Source organism: Microsporum canis, genomic scaffold, assembly GCF_000151145.1.
Source record: "Microsporum canis CBS 113480 supercont1.7 genomic scaffold, whole genome shotgun sequence".
NCBI lineage: Eukaryota > Fungi > Ascomycota > Eurotiomycetes > Onygenales > Arthrodermataceae > Microsporum > Microsporum canis.
In genome coordinates, this window is record NW_003299163.1 from 1,746,525 (window position 1) to 1,761,757 (window position 15,233).

At 47.2% G+C, this 15,233-nt stretch overlaps 6 protein-coding genes across 6 annotated transcripts; 3 read left to right on the plus strand and 3 right to left on the minus strand.

Moving 5' to 3' along the window:
* Positions 1-722: 722 nt before the first annotated feature.
* Positions 723-1,152, minus strand: MCYG_07857 (uncharacterized protein; the record flags this gene model as incomplete). The annotated part of the gene is made up of 3 exons (XM_002844028.1): positions 723-899; positions 991-1,079; positions 1,107-1,152. 3 exons carry the CDS (start codon positions 1,150-1,152, stop codon positions 723-725), a joined length of 312 nt encoding a protein of 103 aa, XP_002844074.1.
* Positions 1,153-4,423: 3,271 nt separating this feature from the next.
* MCYG_07858 (conserved hypothetical protein) lies at positions 4,424-5,833 on the plus strand (the record flags this gene model as incomplete). The annotated part of the gene is made up of 3 exons (XM_002844029.1): positions 4,424-5,368; positions 5,440-5,513; positions 5,566-5,833. The coding sequence occupies 3 exons, from the start codon at positions 4,424-4,426 to the stop codon at positions 5,831-5,833; spliced, it is 1,287 nt and encodes a 428-aa protein (XP_002844075.1).
* A 3,643-nt stretch (positions 5,834-9,476) lies between these two features.
* Positions 9,477-10,410, plus strand: MCYG_07859 (isopentenyl-diphosphate delta-isomerase; the record flags this gene model as incomplete). Its single annotated transcript, XM_002844030.1, has 5 exons — positions 9,477-9,613; positions 9,661-9,688; positions 9,714-9,723; positions 9,759-10,112; positions 10,175-10,410. 5 exons carry the CDS (start codon positions 9,477-9,479, stop codon positions 10,408-10,410), a joined length of 765 nt encoding a protein of 254 aa, XP_002844076.1.
* Positions 10,411-10,760: 350 nt separating this feature from the next.
* MCYG_07860 (conserved hypothetical protein) lies at positions 10,761-11,466 on the minus strand (the record flags this gene model as incomplete). Its single annotated transcript, XM_002844031.1, has 3 exons — positions 10,761-10,776; positions 10,831-11,244; positions 11,366-11,466. 3 exons carry the CDS (start codon positions 11,464-11,466, stop codon positions 10,761-10,763), a joined length of 531 nt encoding a protein of 176 aa, XP_002844077.1.
* A 471-nt stretch (positions 11,467-11,937) lies between these two features.
* Positions 11,938-13,812, plus strand: MCYG_07861 (multidrug and toxin extrusion protein 1; the record flags this gene model as incomplete). Its single annotated transcript, XM_002844032.1, has 2 exons — positions 11,938-12,942; positions 13,006-13,812. The coding sequence occupies 2 exons, from the start codon at positions 11,938-11,940 to the stop codon at positions 13,810-13,812; spliced, it is 1,812 nt and encodes a 603-aa protein (XP_002844078.1).
* Positions 13,813-14,357: 545 nt separating this feature from the next.
* On the minus strand, positions 14,358-15,141 carry MCYG_07862 (J domain-containing protein spf31; the record flags this gene model as incomplete). Its single annotated transcript, XM_002844033.1, has 3 exons — positions 14,358-14,895; positions 14,963-15,006; positions 15,067-15,141. 3 exons carry the CDS (start codon positions 15,139-15,141, stop codon positions 14,358-14,360), a joined length of 657 nt encoding a protein of 218 aa, XP_002844079.1.
* Between the last annotated feature and the right edge of the window lie 92 nt (positions 15,142-15,233).

The following is a 15,233-nucleotide window of genomic DNA, read 5'->3' on the forward strand; positions in this document are numbered from 1 at the left end:
GTGTTTCATGGTAGACCACTCTCTCTTTACCATGAACAATGATACCCTCTCTGTGGATGGAACTACCACGCATTAAAAAATACAGACTGGCGGCTAATTACTCCTGCGCCATGGGAATATTTCTATTTCCGGTGTGTTCTGTCCATATATTGCAGCATCTAGTTCTATCAGGCAGATTCTAGAGCCTTTTCTATTTTTATTTTTTTACTTCTTTTTTTCTATTTACTTCTTAATTATCAAACCCGCCATTCTGACACGGCTAAGAGATATATTGCAGCTTTACTCCATCTATTTGCATATCATATATTGACACCTATTTTCCAAATATAGCTTTCGATGACTGGATGACAATCACCAGTGAAGAACACTGCCGTGCGTGGTGCCCCTTGCCACGTTTCAGGGCCGTGTTTCTATTTTTCCCCATCCAACCCCGGGAAGTTGTGGTGAATAAACGTCGATGAAAAGCTTCCAGAACCTTCTCAAAAAATGCCGAAGCACCTCGATGGATTGCTAGAGAACGTTTGAGTTGTAGGGAGTTCCATATTCCCTTTTCGGCAATGCCTGTGCCATCCACGGTGTACTCATAAGAAGAGCCATTTTATTTTTAACCTACACCCACCCACATCCTTCAAAGTGGCTTATACTCTTCTCACCCTACCTGTTATTACCGGACTCTCGATGATGCATCATTCGATCGGTCGATTGGCAGTGGACGGTTGAATTTAAATTTTATAATGCACTTCAGCAAGCGCCGCCGTCCGCTTGTAGGACGCATCGATATCCAACGATTCTATGAAAGCCACGATTAGGATCCCCATATTTGCAAAAGCACAGAGCACATACTTGTCAAAGTCTTTCCATTCGTGGCACACTCCTCCACGCCTACCAACCCTCACTGACTATACAAGGTATATCTTGCTGCAGTACTGGATTACTCAACAATATTGCAAATATGACAGATTCTCGTTGATGGCACATTATCATTCATACCCTCTGCATACTGCGAGAAGTGTGCAATGCAATGCTTTCGTCCAAATTAGCTGCCCTATTGCGGCGGTAACGTTGATTTTGATGACTTCCTACACAGTTCAATGACTCTTACTCACCGCCTATCCGCCAAAGTATCCAGTTACCCAGCACCATCCTATCCATTCTTCGATATTACCAGGATTTGCATCCACCATTTGCAGATTCTGCCTAAAGTGCCTTGCCAGGCCTGGTGTGAAACAAACATGGTCCCTTCAACCTACGGGGTTGACCGATTTCATAACTGGAAAATGAAGCGTACGGTAAACTCCGACCAAGTCACTAGGGTCGATCAATAATGTTGACCTATTACAGACGGAGACTGTTTGTGATCCCCCAATTTTCGCAGCTTTTCCGGACTGTGAAGCGGCTTAAAACACCCGCCTGAGGGCCTAGGCATGTGCACCGCCTCAAAAAAAACAGGCATATGGGATGTATCTATAGAAGCCCTGGGAATTTGCTGCCGGTTTAGGATGCATCGACTCCATGCTAGTGCTAGGCCTCGCCGTGGACTGGGCTGCTCCTTTCTAGTATTTGCGCTGAGCTATTAATCAGGAAATTACCAAATAATACTATCGAACGGTAATTTTTCGCCTGCGGACGGTACCTACCCAACCCCGTATATGTACCGTGGCTTAGACACAATAAGTTTGGCCTCACACTCCCCGAAGGATAGCTTGTTGCCGTTGAAGCTTAACCATCTATTCCAGTATAAAGAATACAGATCTGGACGATACTTCTTTACGATTAGCGCCTGTGTATTCAATGATATATGGAAGAACAGTCACTTATCGAGGCATGCGGGGTTTGTACCTCTGCCTCAAGATAGCAACGTGGAAGTTCCGTAAGAGTGCGGGCGAAATATGGGATCCTGACTATGACCGTAACTCAGTTGTGAGCGTTCCTATGCGATTAATTTGGTGGCTGAATTGATTGGATGAGAGCGCCTCTTTTTTTAAAGGTCCACTGACATGGACCCTGGTCAACGCGGCTCTCCTGGCCCTATTTCAAATTACTAGGGTGGTCTTGGAAAATCGATTGGATCTCGCGGCAAGATTCGCATAGGCGCTAAATGCTTCTTGCAGGGCCAAGTATATTCCGATTGGCCTTTGGCTAGCAGGATAGCATGCCAAGCACAAGTACGCATCTACAAGAGATCACGATTATCAACAACTGACTGACTGCCCCCAGAAGGAGAACAATCTACTGCCCTCCTGGTAAAGATTCTCGGTAGACAGAGTCTGACCGGCCCTTATTGCTCAAGACCCCTTTTCCATTTATCCGTCATCGCTGATTACAACCAGGCAAAGGTGACTATCCCAGTCGCTTAGTGGCTGCATTTGACAGCTTGTTATTGGAATCTTACATGGTGCTGCTGGCCTATTGCACAAAGTGGAGTGTTATTTATCCTGCACCTCATTTTCATAACCGGACAATTCTGCCTTTGAAAAGGGGGCTATGTTGGCTTACGGTCACCCTTAGTATCGAAGCTGTCTATACCTGGTTCTCAAAGCAGAGAGTAGCCCTGCAGTCTAAATGGCTCTCCCTTGCCCTAGAGAACAATGTCCGCCTCATTATCGGTGCTGAACACAGCCTCAAGCCTCCATTCCGATAATGTCAACATACACTCGTCTCACTAGCCACGCCCTATCTTTTGTACCGGCCATCTCCATCGGCGCCTAAATCTCCCTGTCCCACAGGCCGTAAGGCATTATTCTAAAGGTTATTACACACATTTCCAACGATAGAGACTGTTCGGCTCAATGATAGAGCATGTTATCGCTGCAGATTGCATGTGATGTCTCAAGCATCCACGTACTCCTGAAGCGCACACTTCATCCACAGCCCGAGCCCCATATACTGAGCAACAGGCCGGCCGCTGCCCGACCTGCGGGTCGCCTCACGTTGAACTCTATGCAGATTTATCTATTCCCAGCAAGTAATTGATCCTAGAGCCTCGTCCAGAAGCTTTGGACTCCCTCATGGCCTCAGAGCCCAAGATTCGATCCTACGGATTTAACACAACTAACGGACGACCAAGGCCTAGGAGGCCTCCTGGTTGATGTGACCTTTGACAGCAAGAATCGTTCTTTCTATTACTTAGAACAACCAAACCACGAGGTATAATCAGTTGTGAAGAATGCACACAGCCAGACCCTGGGGCTCTACGGAGCATACAATCCTGGAAATCTGAAAGACCATCTCTTCACCGCTAGCTATAAGCGTGACTACATTAAGATGCAGCAGGGGAATAAGTGAAAGTCTAACCAATTCTGAACCGTTGTGAGCCTCACCCCTGAGAAGTACACAGAAATCTGCGTTTTGATAGACGCCGCTCGCGTTACAAACCATCCAGTAATTCGCTCGCAAATACCCCGCCTCGTTACATAACTACAGATTCTCAAAATTAACCTTTACTTATCCGATAATACTTTACAGAGTTGAAGAGCGCAAGGGAAATGGCCCCCAGAGCTATACAATACAGCAGCTATAGCTCTCAAATCTGGACCCTTTTTTTTTTTCATCATATTTCGCCCTTTGCATGGAACAGACACTAGCTATCGACAGCTATCTAACCTGGGGCTCTTCATTTTGCTCCCTTCTCAGTCCCTGTGCGCCCTTATTGACCCAGGGCTATGCCTCGGGGTTTACAGGGCTAAAAAGGTAGGGGGCAAGGTTTGCATGCACGCCCCAATCCATTCACTCGGGTCTGGTTGTCACCCAACCTCGACAATCCTTGAGTGAAAATCAGTTTTCTTTTTCCTACGGCCAAATTTGCAATTCCTCCTGCAAATATTTCCCTTGTTGGCCGTATGGCTGACACCTTGCAGTTGCACAGTCGTCTTCCCCTGCTGTCCATTTCTGTCATTTTGCTTTTCCTCCCTTTCCTTTTTTTCTTATTTCTTTCTTTTTCCTTTTTCCTATTTTTTCTTTTTTTCTTTTTTTTTTCTTTTTTTCTTTTTTTGCTTCTCCATAACGATTTGCATACCTCTCTATAGCCCTAAGAGAAATGCAGGTTCCTCTCGGAGAACCGCGACGACTTACTATGCCGCTGCTATAGAGATGCGTTCATCCCAAACCGCAAATCAGCCTTGGGGTATGCGGGAACACTCCAAGCCTGCGCTCTTGCAGGTTGCCTGATTTAGACCAGGGTGCTTTAGTGCCTATGGTGTCGATCCTACATTTCTTCTCTGTTTCCTGATATATATACCATTATACTTTCCTTCGTTTGAATACACATTCCTCCCATCATCTTATAGTACAGTGGAACTCTTCTATAATACTTAAAGGACCCATGAGTATGTCGAATGTCTATTTAGATTGGACTCCTGTTGATCAAGAGACAGAAAATATCACCAATTCACATTTTCCCTCATCTCCTCGTTACTCTTTTACAATGCGCCAACAATCCACCAGCTACCCTACAGCTCCCAGGAGTTGTGCTTATACAGATGCAATCTCCCTTCAATCTTCGTCAGCCGCTGGTCTTGGTCTACTAAACTGTTCTGTCCCACCTGGAGGACCATCGGTGTCCATCTGCTCGCCATCCCAATCACTTCTTCAGGCTGCCCAAGGATGGCAAGGAGAGCCAATTGCCGGGCACTGCTTTCCAAATACTCCTTCTAGCCTCGTTACCTACCCCGGACTCTCAGCGTACGATAGTCTCCAAATGATGTCCAACACTTCAATGCCATCCTTCAATGTTCCAAACAATCATGTCGATACTTCTTCAGCTGGTTTCTTAAGCCCTGTTCCGTTGATGAAAGTGGCAAGCAGCTCAACTATCCAGTCCAACATCTATGCGCCTGATATGTCATCCAACTACGGTGTAACTCCAAGCCCGGTTCAGTCACCACAGATTCTTAGCGGAGATATAAGTGACGACTGGGAGATAATAGGAAACGACAATGCGGCGAAGCAAACATTTTTTAATCTAGATGACCTCCCCCCATTCCGTCAACAGATAGGGCCTTCTGTCCCTGCAAGGCAGCCTCGGGAACCAAGAGTACCAATTCTCAAATCGCAACCCTTCGTCGAGAGCCAAAAGAAACCTCGCCGTTCCCCATTACGATCTTCAAACTGCAACAAGTTAGTAGGCAAGCGATCCTTTGAGCCTGCTCAGACATCTCCTGAAGTGGAAAAACCTGCAAAGAAGAAGCGAATGGTAGAGAATGCGAAATACGAATGTGATCAATGCGGAAGACAGTTTACACGGAACTCAAATTGCAAATCACACATGAAGATACACGACCCCAACCGGAGATTCCCTCACAAATGCACATTCGGGCAGTGTACCAATAAGTTTAGCCGCAAGACTGACCTTATCCGACACGTTGATAGTGTGAGTTTTGATCAAGTATCATGTCTAAAGATTTTGATCCATTTGATACTAATTTACGTTGTTTTTTTCAGGTGCATAAAAAGCTGAAGCGGTTCGGTTGTGAAATGTGTGGACATCGTTTTGCTCGACAGGATACGTTGCGACGGTATTACTATTATCTCTATACTTAATGGGGACTCAATGCTAATTAATTACAGACATCGAGAGGATGGCTGCCGAAGATATCAGCAGCACCGACAAGCTCTTCTGGAAAAGCTGCAGCAAGAACAACAGCACTATCATCAAGAAGAAATTGTAGCTACCACAATGGCACAGCCTAACCTCGATGCCGGCCCCACCTATCCAATGACCTCCATAACATACCGTGAACCAGCTACGGCATACACCACGCATTCCCAGCTACAAACAGGGCTTGTCAGTCCATATCTAAACTCTGGTAATGAATCCTTCCACGACTACATATGAATCAATACAATGGCAACAACATATCAAACGACATGAACCAATGACTCGAAAAGCAACAACCAATGGACCTTTCGTTGGCCTCCCGTTATTTGTTTTTTATTCCTAAACGTATAGAACGGCGCACTGGATGAGGACACAATCTTGGTCTATGTTCCCATTTCAGCTCACGAAAAGGCGCATGCCGTGTTTGTTTTGTTTTCTTTTTCTTTCCCTTTTTTTCCTTTTTTTTCCCTTTCTTAGATTTACCGGCGCAACTTGGGAATTACTATTATTCTCATATTAATTTTGTTTTTATATTACTTCCGGGTCTATGCATCTCCTTCTCTCTATGTGGCCAGTACCGGCCTTTCATCTCATACCTAAGCGGTAAAAAAAAAAAGATGGCCTCTCTTCTTCCTCCCCCACTATCATGAATTTCTTTTTCCTTGGCCCCGGAGTTCGAGTAGTGAACCCCTGATCCACGACCTTCCCGCGGTGAATTTCTTCAGTTCTGAAATACCCACCTTACCTGATTGACTCTTTGTTCCAAGTCTTGATCAACAAACAGGCATTTTCAACTTTCCCATTTGGCCCCCTTCCGTGTTTTCCCTTATTTCTTGATTGGACACCTGTTTAGCGCCAGACTATATTTTACCCATAAGTCAAGCAGGAGTCTATGTTGGTGAAGAAGCGATAGGCTTGGAGGAGGCGATGCTACATGTGGGGGAAGGTGACAGCCCCCTTTTTCCTAACGTCCTTTTGAGGGGGAAGAGAGCAAGTACCAAGGATCCAGCAGGGGATGGATTGAAGCATATTTACTTTTCATAGGATAGCAAGTGACGAGAGAGTAAGCGCTGGTCGTTGACTCTAGCATATATATGCAATGGAATTATTAACTGCTGGTGGTCCTTCGCACTCGTAATGGTTATTGCTGACTCTCCCCTCTCCCCTTCCTGCCTACATAGCATGCATGCGCTGTCCGGCGTTGACAAAGGTTTTTAGGCGCCTGATAACCGGATCAGGACTAGCTCAGGTCCCGGTCTCCACTTCCTTCTAGAATTTTTCGATGCAGGAAGGCCCCACTTAACTTTATTTCTTTATTTTTATTTTGGAGTCTTGGCTTTTTCCGGCCGTCTGTGCTTTTTTATGATGAAACACTGATCAGCTTAGGGACTTTAAAGAGAACAAACAAGATAGTGGCTGACTCTGATATCTTTGAAGATGATTGCCCTGCACATTCTTGTCTTTTTTATCTTTTTCTCCTCAGTGCATGACCGAACTGCTTGATCCCGTCATTTTACAAGTCACCTATCCACTCTTTTGCATCTGACCTAGAAAAGGATATTTACCTACAAATATATGTGTATATATCCAACAGTTATAAATCATGCATCCAACACGGTTGAGTACTATGCATACACCCGATGGCTAATTTAGTTAAATTTGTATCTATCTTCTTGCTTTCCCTTGAAACCCCCATCATGTTCTTTACTGCCCTAATTCGGCCCGTTTGGCGGCACTATTCCATATACAGCTGGGTCTTGCATAAGCCTTAAGGCCGACTGCATATTCTGGATATTTTCGCCTCTTTACTTTTTTCCCGCCCTGGAGGCCCCAACCACGGTTACTCTCTGAAGACAAACTCCTTTAAGCGAACATATCGGAACACGCCGCCATGCCTATGATCTACACGGTTTGTTCGAGCGATTTCAATTTGGACACCTTTCTTTACACTCTACGTTTACTTCCTGTGTGCCTGATAAAAATCCTTCTATGTACTGTTCTGGAAAGGGGAGGTATCACTTTTGACTAGTTTGACGTGATCGCTTGTCGTCTGAACTATGTAAGTGTATGCATGGGATTCACTTTTCTAGTTCCTGTGTCAGCCAAAAGGAATATCAATACACACAGAATCATTTGCCAGACCGATATTCTGGCCCCTTAAACCCCTCACGGCCTGGAAGGGCACATTCAAGCTCACTTCGCGTCCCGTTTGCACCACAGGGCTGAAGGGTAGTCCATGGATAGTTTTACCATTTTTGTCTCTGTTTACAGCAGGGTAGAAAGATGGTATTGGCTGTTGGTTTATGGGGGCCTAATTTACTAAATAACAGTAAACTACAGCACCAACTCAACGCCGTACGGACTGATGCCTGTCTTAGCGCCGACCCTGCTCTACACATGTTATCGTTTGAATTTCCTTCTTGAAGGACGACATGCGAGTAAATCACCATCATAAAGTCAAAAGAGAGGATTTCTAGTCCAGTAAGATTGATTTCCATGGCTGTTGCACGATGCTGAACTCCAGGTATCTGGGATGAGAGACCGTGGATCAGCGATGCATGCACAACGGAATGACCCTTTCAACTGACCAATTGTCTTCCTTCACAAAATGTTGCAACATCCAACTTCAACCAAGGCTCGTCAACGGAGACTTGCTGCACGTAACACTTTTTTACCCCTGTGATTTCTTTCGAAGCTGTGGTGAAGGTTTTGACTAGACACGCCTCCCGTTCGTCCAGATGATCAACTAGAATGAAGTCATCTACCCGTCGACAAGGGATGCAGGGCAACGACGCCTTGGTCGATGTTTGAAGAGTTTGGTAGATCGGCTTTCCGTTTGTTTCTACCCTTGACAATGCAAGCGGGTAACAACAGTCAAAGGCATGCATCAGCAGACAAGAGATGGCTCAGTCTTACAGCAACTGTCAGCGCCTCGGCCAGGCCGACTTCTAACAAGAAGGGTAAAAGAACCACCTTTTCGCCTCTGGTAAAAACGAATTACAGATGACTAACGGCAAGATGCAGACTGAGGAAGAGTCAATTGCGGCATCATATGGGCGTTAATTTTGCAACATGGATCTCCTGTCATGCATCCGGAGTGAGACCAACCTCCAACATCTAATTTGTATCCTTTCCCCTGCTTGCTCCCGTGAAGATGTCTCTGATCATATGCGGTTCGTGCTGTATTCGTATGATTGGAATGTAGATTTGAAAAAAATCTGGCGGAGGCACCCGATCCCCCTGAACCATGTAGCTATGGCGGAAAGTTCACCTGGTAACTCGTTCGATATAGCAGAAAGGAGGCCAGGATACAGCCGTAGAGCCATGCTCAGGGTCTCCATCAACTCGACGGAAGCTCTTCCTTGCTGTTGGGGGTCTAACAGTATATACCCCAGGCGGGTCAAGCTGGTTGCCAACGACTTCAAGGCCCTTCTACGTGGCAGCGGCCGGATAAACACTAAAAACACCGCCGCAACCAGTCAGCGCCTCAGTCGATGAAAATGGAGAGAAAAAAGAAAAGAGCATCGGGGCATATACTGGTGAAGAGGAGGATCAAAGTCGTTTGAACGGGCCAAAATATTGAGGATTTCAATCTGATCCGCCGCGGCCGTTTTTTCCTTTTTACCCCACTCAGCCATATTTCAATATCAACGCCGCTGAAATTTGCGCCGAGATAGAAGACAACAACGTCGTCCTCTCTCTCCGTCGCCGCATCCTATTTCCTTTTCGTCTCTGCTGCTTTGAATTGCCATCGGCGTCGACAGTCCTTGATTGTTTGTCTGCAATACTTGTGTGTGCGCGCCGTTTTGAAAAGAAATCTGCTTGCATCCGCCTGATCCCTTCGGTCCCTTGCGTGAGACGCCAGCGCTGTGCCATCGCCATGTCGACTACCACCAGTGTAACTGAGGCCATCACGGCAGGCAACGTTGCGAGGTTATTCCCGGACGTTGACACACAGTTTGGCGGCGTGAGCTCTGCCCAGCTGGGAGGAGAGCTCGACGGCTACACGAGGACCAGGTCAAGCTCATGGATGAGATGTGCATTGTTGTTGACACTGACGACAGCCCATTGCATCTGGAAGCAAGAAGACTTGTAGGTTACGATTCTCTATGTACAGGTACAAGTTTGTGAGCCAGCTAACTTGTGTGACTGTTTCATGCAGGCCACCTAATGACCAACATCAGCCGTGGACTGCTTCACCGCGCATTCTCCGTTTTCCTGTTTGACTCTCAGAACCGTCTTTTACTCCAGCAACGCGCCACAGAGAAAATCACCTTCCCGGATCTATGGACCAACACCTGCTGCTCCCATCCTCTTGCTATCCCCAGCGAGATGGAGGCGAGCGGATCGCCCCTTGCTGAGGCCGTAAAGGGTGCCCGCTCTGCAGCAAGGAGGAAACTGGACCAGGAGCTGGGAATCAAGGAAGCCCAGGTTCCTGCGGACAAGTTCGACTTTCTCACCAGAATTCACTATCTCGCCCCCAGTGGTGATGATGGAAAATGGGGTGAACATGAGGGTGAGTATCTGTCTCTGAGTTCCGACGAGAGTGGTCAACGGGAGCTAACGGATATAATGTAGTCGACTACATCCTCTTTATCAAGGCAGACGTCGACCTTAGCCCCAACCCCAATGAAGTTCGTGATGTTAAATATGTCACCCCCGATGAGCTGAAGGCGATGTTCAAGGACCCAAGCAATAAGTTCACCCCGTGGTTCAAGCTTATCTGTGAAGACAAGCTGTTCGAGTGGTGGGAGAACTTTGGCACCGACTCTTTCAAGAAATACGTCAACGACGAGAAGATATGTAGAATGTAGATGGACGAAGGCATATTGGCTAGTTCGGGTTCTAGAAAATAATGTTCGGGTTTAATGTTCGGGTTTATAAAGTGCTGATGAATATACAAACGAATTGTGATGGCCTTGAGTTACGAAATAAGATTGATTATAAAATAAGTACCCGGAATGAATGATATATCCACAAACCTTGAATGCTAAACGCTGAAAGAAAATATGTGTAAAACGAATGCACCAGCAACACTGCCCGCAACGAGGGTATGAATGCAAGTTAGGGAGGTTGCCTAACGAAGGGTATCAAACGAAAGAAGCAACGCAATGCCGTGTAAACAAACAACATGTAACCATCCCGACTCTAAGTGGAAGAGAATCTAAGTAGACATCGTTCTGTAATATGTTAGTCGGTGAAACATTATTTACCAAAATCATGGGCGAACGTACCTCCTGTTAGTACTCAAGAAGAGAATGCAAGTCCCGATAATAACAACCGCAACGATACAGAAGATAACCTGTGTCTTCCAGCCGCTCTGAACCAAAGCAGCACGCCGACTATACTTGGCCAATGTGTGGATGTAGTTTGCAACTCCACTGATGATGGTCCCTATGGAGAGGACCCAAAACAGTATCCCGAGCGGGAGGGCATAGTGACGCTCCAGCGCCGTGGGCTGTGCTCGAAGGTGGAAGGATAGGACGATGGCACTCGACACGATCGAGAGATACATGGAGAGCCGGAGCCATGCTAGAAAGGTGCGCTCGTTGGCACAGTGGTCTCGTGCATCCGATGCGCTGTTCTCGAGCAACAGAGCTCCAAAGATGGGCTTGGTGAAGACGACCCGTTTTTTAGACGCAACTTGCCTGTTAACCTTGCATATTAGCTTGCTGTCTATCGACATAAGGAACAGAGGAAACGGAGATGGCAGGACTAGCTGCTCATATATATTGTTAAGATATAGATATATATCCGGTTGATACGAACTTGGTGACGTTCACTGGTTTGATTTTGAGGGGGTTCGATAGCAGGCCAAAAGGATGGCCAGAGGGCTCATCTTCGATATCTGCCTCTGGGACGTGTGACATGGTCTTTTTTTATCCTGTATCTCTACTCTCTTCAGTCTGTCTCTTCTATCTCTTCAACATCTTCTTTCACTCTGCGTTTTCTTCTTCTTCTTTTCTTCCCAAAATGGACGTCACGAGATCACTGTCATGTGACTGCATGTACCTTCCTAATCGGGCATCACCAAGTACAAAAATCTTTCTTGATGTTTTGATGTCAACCAGAAAGCAAAACAAACCAGGATTTCTTTGATGTTTTTTGCGTCAAGAACATGACAGCAGCAGCCGGAAGTGCCATGGAGAATAAGATGGTGGATACGCCCTTGTGCCATTGCTTCTCGTGTTGGATTGGAGGACATGGATAATTGCTTTTTCTCGCCTGGAGGATAAGATCCTGCTGGCTCCCGCTTGCTTGCTCTCCCGTTCGTCACTCCGTTTGTCTGCACAAAGTCAACACGATCAATTGCAGAAGCACCCGCAGCCGGAGTCTCCAGGATGCCGTCATCGTCAAAGAATATCCCGTCGCGGGCTACCGGTGATGACATCGAGAGCGTCTCTGGAACCTCTCCGCTTGCCAGGACGATCAGCAGCTCTCGCTCCCTAACCGGGTCATATAGGAGACCTAGCTTCTTCACCATGGGCGGTCCTCGAGGAACTGTCGTCCCGCATACCCTCGAGGCAGATAGCTTGACGGATGCTGAGTGGGAGCGAGCCCGGGAGGAAGAGCGAACGCTGCTGGAGGATAATGCTATACATTGCCCGGCACGCAAGACAAACGGAGGAGGGTCAAAGCCATCTGCGGATGTTGGGGCTGCTGCTGAGCCAACAGAGACCACCTCGCTTCTGGGGAATGCGCAGGATGCTTCCAACGGGACCAACGGGACCGAGGGTGGAGCTGGTGATTCTGCTGATGCAGCCATTGACCAGAAGTGGGACGATGCTGTAATGGCGGGATTGATCCAAACAACATGGGCGAGAGAGGCAAAGGTGTTAGTGGAGTACAGTGCTCCCCTGATACTCAGCTTCGTCCTCCAGTACTCTCTTACTATTGCTAGTATCTTCACCGTGGGGCACCTAGGCAAGGTCCAGTTAGCTGCCGTCAGCTTGGCCAGCATGACGGCAAATATCAGTGGCTATGCGGTCTATCAGGGGCTTGCGACCAGTTTAGACACTCTCTGTGCACAGGCATATGGCTCGGGAAATAAGAAACTCGTCGGTCTCCAGACGCAGAGAATGGTCTGCTTCCTCTGGACCATTACCATCCCGATTGCCATTTTCTGGTTCTTTGCTGGCCGTGTATTGGGAGCTATTGTTCCCAACAAGGACGTTGCTGACCTTGCTGGACTTTACCTGAAGGTTGCCATTCTTGGAGCGCCGGGGTATGCGCTCTTTGAGGCTGCCAAACGATATGTGCAGGCCCAGGGCCTTTTCTCTGCCTCTCTCTATGTTCTCCTAATCGGCGCCCCTGCCAACGCGTTTATGAACTGGTTCTTTGTTTGGGTATTCTACAATCCTATTTATTTTTTACTCCCGGCTATAATTCTAACTAATTCTTACTTCTAGAAACTTGAAATGGGGTTTGTGGGTGCTCCTATTGCGGTGATTGCTACGGACAACCTCCTCCCTATCCTTCTATTTATCTATGTCTATTTCTTTGCTGGCAGGGAATGCTGGAATGGATTCTCTTACCGAGCCTTCCAGAACTGGGGCCCTATGGTTCGTCTCGCCCTCCCCGGTTTCCTAATGATGGAAGCAGAAGTCCTCGCGTTCGAGATTCTCACTCTCGCGGCGGCCTACCTCGGCACCACAACTCTCGCGGCCCAGTCGGTCCTTGCAACTATCGCTGGTATCATGTTCCAAATCCCCTTTCCTCTCTCTATCGCTGGAAGTACCCGAATTGCAAACTTCATTGGTGCCTCTCTTCCGGATGCGGCGCGCATCGCTGCCAAGGTCAACATGTCCGCCGCCATTATCGTAGGTATTATCAACATTACCCTCCTCTCCACCCTTCGATTTTACATCCCTGCCCTATTTACCTCTGACGAGGAGGTGATTGAGCTGATCGCCGCCGTTCTTCCACTTTGCGCCTCCTTCCAACTCTTTGATGCTTTTGCCACTAATTGTAACGGTGTCCTCCGCGGCCTCGGAAGGCAGTCTATCGGAGGATATACCCAACTCTTCTGCTACTATGTTGTAGCACTTCCTATCGGTATGGCTACTGCATTCGGGCTTCATTGGGATCTCTGGGGTCTATGGGGCGGTGTTGCCATAGGCCTGTTCCTTGTTGGTCTGATTGAAGGTATATTCTTAACCCAGACAAGCTGGGAGCGCGCAGTTCTAGAAGCCCAGAAGCGAAACGAAGAGGTTTAACGTGGTATCTCCCGTCCCATTCTCCGTACCTCCTGCACCTACATCTGCATGGTTCTCCTATTCTTTGTCTAATATTACCCTTTTTTCGGGACGATTATCACTGTGACTTCCTCTTCAGCGTCTATACCTGCTGACAAGATGTATTTTTATAACTTACATTTTGTAATACCTGTGTACTTTTTTCTCTTTGATCTATTACAGCCGAGCTGTGGTGTGACTAGTTACTTCGACGGCATTTTACCTTACAGATTATTCTATACTGCAAGCGTCTTATTAGCTGCTGGTGGCACAAATCAATGACTTATTAATCGTGTTTAACAGCAGCTATACGGAAATACCCTGTTAAATATGAAAAGCTCATTAGCATGCATATGTACGTTACCCATGCTAGGTATATTTCATGAAGTATATATGGGGCTCATATGAAGCACACAATAGCAATCTAAGCACCTTCAAACTCCAGTATCGAGACCACCGTAAACCCTCAGATCAAAACTTCATGAAGACAAACACAAATGCCAGTTCCAGCAGCCCGATGCACCCGCCTATCCCAATACCTTCATTTTCTTCTTTTTCTTTCCCTCGCCTTTGTCACCACCTTTCCTACCCTTCTGCCAGTCCCTCCAGCTCCCTATGCGAGTGTCTCTAGACTCCTCCCACGCCTTCTCCTCGTCCCTTTTCCTCTTCCTGGCCTCTAACTCCTCTTCTTCTCTCTGCTTTTCTCTTCCCTCCTCCTGCATCCTACCCTTCAACTGCCTCCTCCGTCTCGCCTCCTCCTCCAACAACACAAACACCGTCTTCTTTCTCCATTCTTCTTTGAACTTTTCTGTCTTAAGCTCCGGTGAGTCCAGGGTATATTTGTGTTCTCGTATTAGCAGTCGTCGCGCGTCTGCTATGCATTCGTCGAGATGTGCTCGCTGCTTTTCATCAAGTAGAGCTGTCTGCGCTTTCTTGAGACGGTCGAACGCGTCTGGCGCAGCTGGATTGGATGTTTTATCGGGATGGATGAGGAGAGATTTCTTTCGATATTGTACTTTTATGTCCGAGTCTGGTACTCCAGGCTGCAGGTCGAGAACTGCGTATCTAATACGGCGTTAGTTCCGTGCTTCTCATCAGATACAATGGAAAAAGCAAGCTTCAAGGTACATACGCGTCTAATTGAAAGGCCTTTCGTATGCGGTCGATCTCTGCATCCTATGTTGTAGCCCGCTGTTTAGCTATGGAATCTCTCGAAGGACTTTGGCGTAGTCTTACCTTGTTGAACTCCGAGGCTTCTTTCTCCAGGGAGTTAAGCGAATCGAGGGCATCGAGCTCGCCGTCTGCCGCCATACTCTCTCGTCCTAATATCACCGCTGGTGCTCTCAATTCCGCGTGTCAATCTGAATTCCTTTTTCCAAACCCTCCAATACGCTTGATCGTTT